Here is a 9,533-nt window from a genome sequence, read left to right as displayed (position 1 = left end):
TTCTCGACGCCCGGCCACGGTCTCACCCTCTCGAGGTTGCCCAAGTCGGGTTGCCTAAGTCGGGGTGAGATCACCTCCTGTCCTGTGGACCGCCCTGTCTGTCCCGCCAGCTTGCAGGGCCGGGGCACCCCTCGCGGCTAGCGGCCCGGAAACCGGGGGCGTGGCCTGCGCGGGGCGTGGCCTGCGCGGGGGCGTGGCCGGGAGGAGGGTTCCTGGGGATGCCCAGATTGAGAGTTTTTGGAGGTGTACAGGTGACTCAGCCCATCTTTCAACTCTTCCTTCTCCTTTTCCCTCTTAGGATGAGGTGGGCGCACCCGGCATAGTGGTTGGAGTTTCTGTAGATGGAAGAGAAGTCTGGTCGGAAGGTGGGCTCAGAAAAGTGTCTTAGTGACTTGTGTACTGCCAGTTGGTAAATAAAATATTGATGTTTTGCTGGTGGGAGAGAATTTGATGAACTTTCTGCAGTTTACGTGAAGAGATACATGTTGTAGAGACAACATGTCTCGAATGAAGAATGCAAGATTTTCTTTTTTTAATCTCAGTAAAATTTCAAATGTACTTAATAGGGCTGGCCCGGTGAATCAGTAGAAGAGTGTGTGCTTAGCATGTTTGAGGCACTGAGTTTAGTCCCTAGCATCAAAAATAAGTGAATAGGGCTGGCAAGATGGCTCAGCAGACTAAGTGCCTGCTTAGGCAAGCTCAAGGACCGGGGTTCAATCCCCGAACCACATACAGTACCGGCCCTGCCCCAGGGCACGCTGAGCCAGCCACCGAGACCAGAAGTAATGGTACATGCCTGTAATCCCAGCGCTGGGGAGGCTGAAAACAGGAGGATCACTATGAGTCCCAGCTGCATAGTGAGACCCTATACCAAATACATAAAATAATAAGTGCATAAATGATAACTAATAAAATAATTAGAGTCTTGGGGACAGGTGTACCAGGAATCGAGTTCAGGACCTTGTGCTTGCCAGGCAGGCACTTGTGCCACTGAGCTACATACCTGGCCCTAGAGTTTTAAAAATGGCTTCTTTCTGTACTTTTCTCATAGGATTGGATTTATTAGTCTGAAAGTTGTATATAGAGCAATCTATTAAGCCATCAAATATCCAATATTGCATATTAGTAGCCCTTAAAATGGTATGATAAAATTTTAGAATATTTTGACTTTCAAATTCAGTCCACATGGGCCAGTGAGAAAGCTTAGCTGTCTAAAACACCTGCTTAGGCAAATTTAGGCCCGCCCCACCCTCAGGGAGGCTGAACCAGCCACACACACACACACACACACACACACACACACACAAATTCGATCCACGATTGAATCTTCTGTTTTGGAAAAGGCAGTGTACTGATTAATAAGAATGCAAACTATTCCTTATCCTCTGTGAATTTATGGTTCATTTATTACCCCCTTTACAAGGCACAGGTGTTAAGTGGCATATTCATTTCATGACACTTTTATTTTTATGGGTTTTTTTTGGGGGGCAGGTATTTAGGACAAGGTCTGCAGGGTCTCACTTTGTAGATCAGACTTGTAGTGATTCTCCTGTTTTCAGTCTCCCAAGTGCTGGGATTACAGGCACGTGCCACCACGCCCAGTCCCCCAGTCCCATTCTGGTCTCAGCCCACCCCTGGGGTGAGACCAGCACAGCAGGCCCAGGAATCAAACTCCTGGCCCTTGCATCTGCCTAAGCAGATGCTTTAATCCGCTGAGCTATTTGGCTGGCCCTTTATGTTTTTGGTTTTTTTTTTTAAATTTTATAATTTTTTTTGAATCAAAACACAGTTTGTAACATAACTTCCATTGTATAAGAATGGATCCAGTTAGTTACCCCAGGATTTTAGGAATCTTATTTTTAGTAAATGACATTTTAGATCTCATTTAAAGAAAGTACCGTTTTAGGAAAATTTGATGGAAGAAATAGGGCACCTATTTATAAAAAATCTTATCAGTTTAATGAACATAAACTACATGTGAGGGACTTTTGTTTTGTTTTTTGAGAACAGAGTCTCAGTTTGTAGTTCAGGCTACTCTTGAACTTACTATGTAGCCCAGGCTGGCCTCTGCCTCCCAAGTGCTGGGATTACAGGCTTATGCCACCATGCCTGGCAAGGACTTTATTTTTCTGCACATATTTTCAGTATCATACATATTTCTGATTTTTAAAGAGTCATTGTACTCCTTATCTTTCTTTTCAGACTTCTCTCTTTTTTTTTTTCTTTTCTTTTTTTTTTTTTTTTTTTTTAGTAGGGAAATTTATTGGGGAATAAGAAGAGCTTCCTTGGGGCAGGAAGGTGGGCTGCCCTCAGACTTACGTTCTATGTCTCTTAAATTTCTGTACTTGTACCCTGTGCAGAGCATGAAAACCAAACAAACATTTTTCCAAAAGCTTTCTAGCGCATAGTTTTTCTTCTGATTTGCAGCCAAATAAAATTGGTGCTCAGCTGGATTTGTCCATCTCTTCATGTTTGCTTTTCTTTTCTTTTCTTTCTTTTTTTTTTTTTAATGTTTGTTTTTCCTGAATGACTATTTCAAGGAATTCAGTGGAAACTCACTTAAAAATCAAGAATGGATACAATCCGAAGAATGATGATGTTTTATTTAAAGGATGTTACTTATTTAAAACGTAGAATAAAAGAATTGTGGTTTTGTAGCCTTAAGAAGTGTTTCAAACATCTGAATGTATAAAATAAGAGTAAATGCCCTACATGGGATGATGCTGCATTGTATATAAAACCGTGTGCATACATTAAAAAAAATAAAAGAATTGTGAGCATAAGCTAAAAAAAAATGAGTAAATCAAGTGGAAAAGCGCGCATGGTACAATTTCAGTTTCATTGTACGATCGATTAATTGTTATTCTTACTGTTATGAGTGTTGCCAAAATTCCCATCCTCAACTTCTGGAAACGCGATAGCCTTTTTCCTTGAGATAAACACTGAGGATCTTGCAGGATGAGCTCAGTTTTTGAAGGCTCGCTTGACCGTAAAGCTGTAATAGAGACTTTTGGCTTTCTTGCCTCTAAGGCCTAGGTTATGCAGATATTGAGAACCGTGTGCCCTGTAAGCCAGAGACCGTCATGAGAATCGCCAGCATCAGCAAGAGCCTCACCATGGTCGCTCTCGCCAAACTGTGGGAAGCGGGGAAGCTGGATCTTGATATTCCAGTACAGCACTATGTTCCCGAGTTCCCAGAAAAAGAGTATGAAGGTGAAAAGGTAGGAAACTCGGTTGATTCTGTGGGTGGTGTGGTACGCTACGCTGGGACTCTGCCTAAAATGCTCCAAATAGGCTCTTTTACTTTAACTTCAGTTTTCCTTAATGGATCTTATAAAAATACAGATGATACTCTGGTGGGTATTTTTCTGAAATATCAAGATAAGGGTCTGTGCATGACATTTTTCCAGCCCATCTCAAAACATAATATTAGTAAGACATTCATTCAAAAGGTATTAACTGGGGATTGTACCATTTAATACTGTAATTTCATTTTCATGTTTTTACAATTAGGTTTCTGTTACAACAAGATTACTAATTTCCCATTTAAGTGGAATTCGTCATTATGAAAAGGACATGAAAAAGGTGAAAGAAGAAAAGGCTTACAAAGCCTTGATCATGACGAGAGGGACACTGGCACCTGACCAGGAAAAAGAATTCAGAGAAAAAGGAAGCAGAAGTAATGAAAAGGATGACTTGGCCAAAGCTAAGACAGAACCAGACCATGAAGCCAAATGCCGGAATTTGAAACTGGGCAAGAAAAAGAATGATTTTGAACAAGGCGAATTGTATTTGAAAGAAAAGTTTGAAAATTCAATTGAATCCTTAAGATTATTTAAAAATGATCCATTGTTCTTTAAGCCTGGTGAGTGTTAATACCTTTGCTTAGCAAAGTCCTTAGTGAAGTGTTGATTTGCAGGAAATCCAAAATTTAGTGTGGTTGGGGATATACCTCAGTGGCATTAGGGCCTGCCTGGTAAGGGCAAGGTCCCAAGTTTAATTCCCACTACTGAAAAAAAAATCTCTGACTCTAAATTTAGTGTGGTTGTTCATTATGGTAGGGGCTTGCCTTTCTGTCTGGTTTCTAACAAAGCCTCCCCTTCAGGCACTTGGTTGTTTACATTTATCATCATGGGAGGCTCTCCAATCATTTATTTTATTTTATTTATTTATTTATTTATTTATTTTTGGTGGAACCGGGGATTGAACTCAGGTCCTTGCACTTGCCAGGGAAGCACTTATTCCACTGAGCCATCTCCCCGGCCCCTCTCCAATTATTTAGAAGATTCTCAGTATCAAGATATTCTGGAAGCCAGGAGTGGTGCTACACACCTGTGACTAGTTTCCTAGGAGGCTGAGACAGGAAGACCACATACATTTGAGGCCAGTTTAGATGACTGAGTGAGACCCTATCTCAAAATAGGTAGTTAGCTAGCTAGTTTACCTCAGTGCCCCAAGGTTCAATCCCTATTACCAAAAAAATAAAAGTTTTTAAAAAAACAAGTGATATATATATATATATATATATTCATAGAAAATTATATGGGAATGTTGGAGTAGTTGTGCAACTAAAACCTGGTCCAACATGGAAATGATAAAGTATTGCTAGTATTTTTTGTGCCTTCATTCTTTCAAGAAATTAGTGTTGAGCCAGGCATGGTGGTGCATGCCTATAACCCTAGCACTTGGCAGGCTGAGGCAGGACAATCCTCGTGAGTTCAAGGCTACTGTGGGCTACCTGAGTGTAAGGTCAGCCTATACTACATAGACTCTGTCTCAAAAAAGAAAAGAAATTAGTGGTGACTGAGCATGGGGCACATATCTATAATCCCAGAATTTGAGAAACTGAGGCAGGAGGATTATGAATTTAAAGACCAGCCTGGGGGGCCAGGGAGATGGCTCAGCGGAATAAGCACGTCCCTGGCAAGTGCAAGGGTCTGAGTTCAATCCCCGGTTCCACAAAAAAAAAAAAAAAAAAAAAAAAGACCAGCCTGGGCTACATAGCAAGTTTGAGGCCAGCCTGGTCAACATGGCAAGACCCTTGAATAGATTTTAATATAATTATGGATTTTTATCTTAAGGTTTCCCCCCATATTTAGTACAGATCACAAAGTCTAGTTTCCAGGAGCCAACGTGATACAGGGTTATATATATTTTTATTCCAATGTGTGTCTGAAACAAAGTTTTTATGTTCACATATATTTTATTAAAATCAGAGCTCTTCTACCTTAAACTCTAGTAGATAGTTGAGGACAAGACAACTTACTCAAGAATGTGCTTTCCTTCCCCTTGTCAGTTTGAAGGACTTTTGTTTTGAGGTAGAATTTATTTGTTTATATTTTTAATCAAAGAAAGGAACATGTTCATGTGAATTTTCAAGTGACTATGCTGACCATCCTTTGTTCTTGTGAAAGGGAGATGGGATAAACAAGGCCGTCGCAAAGTGAGCTACATTGTGGATGTATCACTTGCGATCTTTTGCTAAATGCTGAAGTAAAATATTTGAGATTTAAAGGTATATCTACATTCAGTGGGAAAACAGCTTTTACTGTTTGAATAATAATCAAACATTCTCTTTGCTTTCCCTCCTTGCAATCATGTCTCAAGGTAGTCAGTTCTTGTACTCAACATTTGGCTATACCCTCCTGGCAGCCATAGTAGAGAGAGCGTCGGGATATAAGTATCTGGACTACATGCAGAAAATATTCCATGACCTGGATATGCTGACGACTGTCCAGGAAGAGAACGAGCCCGTGATTTACAACCGAGCAAGGTAAATGAACGCCTCCAGGAGTGTCTAGCTGTAGCGCATCTTGGTGCTGCGTTACCAGTTAGACAGGAGCTTTTCTTTGCTCCATTCCAAAACAAATTCACCATGTTTGGGGAACTTTATTAAATGTCTTCTGTTTGCCCATCTGTGAATTGAGGGAACTGGGTGTGGTGGTGCATGTCTGTAATCCCAGCACACAGGAGGCAGAGGCAGGAGGATCACTGCAAGTTCAAGGCCAGCCTGAGTTCCACAGTGAGCTCAAGGCCAGCCTGAGCTGCATAGTGAGGCCCTGTTTCAAAAAAAATTATAAATATAATACAGTAAAATGAGGGGACGAGAGCATGCCTGTAGAGTACCCCATGATGTTAACTAAAAGCAACAATAAGGACATGAGCAATTAAGCCAAAGGTATATTTATGATTTACTCTCTGAGAAATCATCTCTTTTCTTGCATTCTACCTAATGTTTTGTTTGCCTTTTATTTTTTTAACTGGTTTAATTTTTCTTTTTTTTTTCTTTTTGTTTTTAGGACAGGGTCTCACTATGTAGATCAGACTCAGTGATTCTCCTGTTCTCAGCCTCCCAAGTGCTGGGATTACAGGCATGTGCCACCATGCCCTGTCTCAATTGCCTCTCGGTGTGCACCCCGGGCAGGGCTGGCACAGCACGCTAAGGATCGAACCCCAGCCGCTGCGTTCTGCCTAAGCAGGGACTTTAGCCTGCTGAGCTATCAGGCCAGCCCTAATGTTTATTTTTACATAATTTCATGATTTCAGAAAAGTTGCAAGAATAGTATAAAGTATTCACATATACCCTTCAGGTTCGCCAAATGTTATCATTTTACCACATTTGCATTATCTGTGTTATTTTTTCCTGAACTGAGTATGATACCCAATTTTCTAAAAACAAGGACATTCAAGGAATTGACATTGACAGTGTCTTTTTTTTTTTTTTTTGAGACAGGGTCTCAATATGCAGTTTAGGCTGGCCTTGTGCTCACTTTTGTAACCTCCAGGCTGGTCTCAACTCGCAGAGATCCTCCTGATTCAACCTACCAAGTGCTGGGATTATAGGCATGCACTATCATGCCCAGTTCCAACAAGGTCAAATTTAATCAAAGCTATTCCATATATTCTAATTTTGCCAGTTGTTCCAATAAGGATTCCTTTTTATTGCTTTGGTACGAGGAATTAAACTCAGGACCTTGCACTTGGCCAGGCAGGTGCTGCTGAGCTGTATCCTTGGCCCTAATAATGTTCTTTTTAGAAAAAAAAAATCTAGTTCAGGGGCCAGTCATGGATCCTATTTACATCTAAGTTATGTGATATCAGTTTGTCCTATTATTAATGATGCTATTTTAATGGCTTTATTGAGTTGGTACCTGTCAGCTTTCTCCACTCTAAAGTTACTATTTTTTTCCCTTCGTTATTAATAAGCATATTTTGAGGAGATACTGTATAAAAATCCAGTTTCTCATTGGACGTTCTACTTATTCTGTACCCATTGATGATTCATGACTGAGTCATTTATTACAGTAATGCTTGCCAGGTAATGATTTTCTAATTCCATCTTGATTCGGCATTTGTAGTTGGAAACCACTCTAAGAAGTTCTTGGGGGCCAGCCAGATAGCTCAGCAGATTAAAGCGCCTGCTTAGACAGAGTGCAGCTTCCATCCCTGGTGTACTGTGCCGGCCCCGCCCCCAGGGCACTCTGAGACAGTGCTGAAAACAAGAGGATCACTAAGAGTCTGATCTGTGTAGTGAGACCCTGTAGACCCTGTACTAAAATATTAAAAAAACACACACACACACACACACACACACACAAAGTTCTTGGCCAAACCTCGTGGAGCACACCTGTAATCCCAGCACTCAGGAGGCTGAGCCAAGATAATCATGAGTGTGAGGCGAGTATGAGGCCAGCCTGGGCTACAGAGTGAGTTCAAGGCTAGCCTGAACTGCATAGGGAGACCCTATCTCAAAACAAAACAACACACACAAAAAAGAAGTTCTTGGGGGCCGGGGAGATGGCTCAGTGGAATAAGTGCTTCCCTGGCAAGCACAAGGGCCTGAGTTCAATCCCCAGTTCCGCCAGAAAAAAAAAAAGTTCTTGAGGGCCGGCCAGATAGCTCAGCAGACTAAAGCACCTGCTGAGGGCAGAGTGCAGCGGCCGGGGTTCGATCCCCTGTGTGCCATGCCAGCCCCATCTCCAGGGTGCACTGGGAAGACAATTGAGACTGAGCATGGTAGTGCGCACCTGTAATCCCAGCACTTGGGAGGCTGAAAACAGGAGGATCACTATGAATCCGATCTACATGATGAGACCCTGTAGACCCTGTACCAAATGCAAAAAAAAAAGTTCCTTGCTTCCTCCTTTATTGATTTATGCCACTATGCATTTTTGGATTTATATTTTAGTCAGTGGGTTATAATCTGTCAGAGGCATTATTTAATATCTTGATTTGGAACTGTTAAGCATATAAAACATTAAAATAATCCAACGGTAAGTGATTATTAGGTTGCTTAATTATATACCCTACATTTTTCATCAAGGAGTTTTATATATTATTAGTAGACATTTAGATGTCCTTATTTGGATTATGTAGACCCCTAACACCTCCCACTGATTAAGAATTAGATTTGTGGTACTTTATGAAAATATAGTAGTAAATTCTACCTAACTAAAATGAACATTTAATATATATCTGGATTTAAATAACTGTTTCATAATGAAGCATCTGTAGGCACATTTTAATTATAAGGATTAAGATTTAAGCTCCTGGGTGTGATGGCGTACACCGGTAATCCCAGCAGTAGGGAGACTGGCCCAAGGATCTCAAATTCAAGGCCAGCCTGAGCTACATAGTGACAGTTTTCTTTTGCAGTTTTTACATATTAAATACTGTGTTGAAGTTAATTTATGTAAATTTGTCTTGGATATTCAAGCAGAATCATAGGCAAGCTGTGTATGCAGATTTTGATACAATTTTTGGAGAGGATTCAGGTCATTTTGATGAATTTTGAACTAGAGCTAGACTTTTTGTCCCAAGAGGGAAAATGGTATGATTTTTTTTTTTTTTGTGGAACTGGGGATAATGGTATGATTTTGGATAATTTCATATTTGATACCTTTACTACTGTAATAGAAAAGGATTTAATCAGGATTTTAACCTTTTAATATTTTAAAATTTAGCTTACAGTTTATGGTATGGAGTTTTCTATGGAATTATAGTTTCAAGTACTAATTTATATTATCAAAATAACTGAAGCAAAACTCTAAAAATGCTAAAGAATGTAAATGTTCAGTTGAAATAAGACAGGATTGGGCCGGGGAGATGGCTCAGTGGAATAAGCGCTTACCTGGCAAGTGCAGGGGCCTGAGTTCAATCCCCGGTTCCACCAAAAAAAAAAAAAAAAAAAAAGAAATAAGGCAGGATTAAAATCATATGAACCAGATACATAGAGTTCCTTGCTTAAACTGTTAAGCTTTAAAACCACTCATAGAAATACTTGAGTTTTAAAATTATTTCATTAAGTTACGAAAAACTGAGTTTATTTTATGAGAAAGATTTCAACACACCAGAAAATGGAAAAAAAAAAAAATTGAAGTATTAGCAAATGAAAAAAAAAAGTTGTTGTTTTTTGTTTTTGTTTTTTTTTAAACTATTCAGAAAGAATACTAATGTCAGGACATTTATGTCAAGTGTTAGACTGACCAGTTTGATTATCTCTTGATTGTTTATAGTTAAAATTATTCAGTTTG

The 9,533-nt window shown here is 40.1% G+C and overlaps 1 protein-coding gene across 1 annotated transcript in view; it reads left to right on the top strand.

The window, feature by feature from the left end:
• Window positions 1-277: 277 nt before the first annotated feature.
• Window positions 278-9,533, top strand: part of Lactb (lactamase beta) — a 19,203-nt gene continuing 9,947 nt past the window's right edge. Inside the window, exons 1-4 of the mRNA XM_004628839.2 lie at window positions 278-365; window positions 3,031-3,221; window positions 3,514-3,865; window positions 5,608-5,773. Of these exons, the coding sequence (XP_004628896.1) occupies window positions 3,084-3,221; window positions 3,514-3,865; window positions 5,608-5,773 (656 nt within the window). The 5' untranslated portion in view covers window positions 278-365; window positions 3,031-3,083. The remainder of the gene's footprint in view (window positions 366-3,030; window positions 3,222-3,513; window positions 3,866-5,607; window positions 5,774-9,533) is intronic.

This window comes from Octodon degus, unplaced genomic scaffold (assembly GCF_000260255.1).
Source record: "Octodon degus isolate 3935 unplaced genomic scaffold, OctDeg1.0 scaffold00026, whole genome shotgun sequence".
Taxonomy (NCBI): Eukaryota; Metazoa; Chordata; class Mammalia; order Rodentia; family Octodontidae; genus Octodon; species Octodon degus.
The sequence above is the reverse complement of the archived record's forward strand: the minus strand, read 5'-3'. Positions and strand labels throughout refer to the sequence as shown.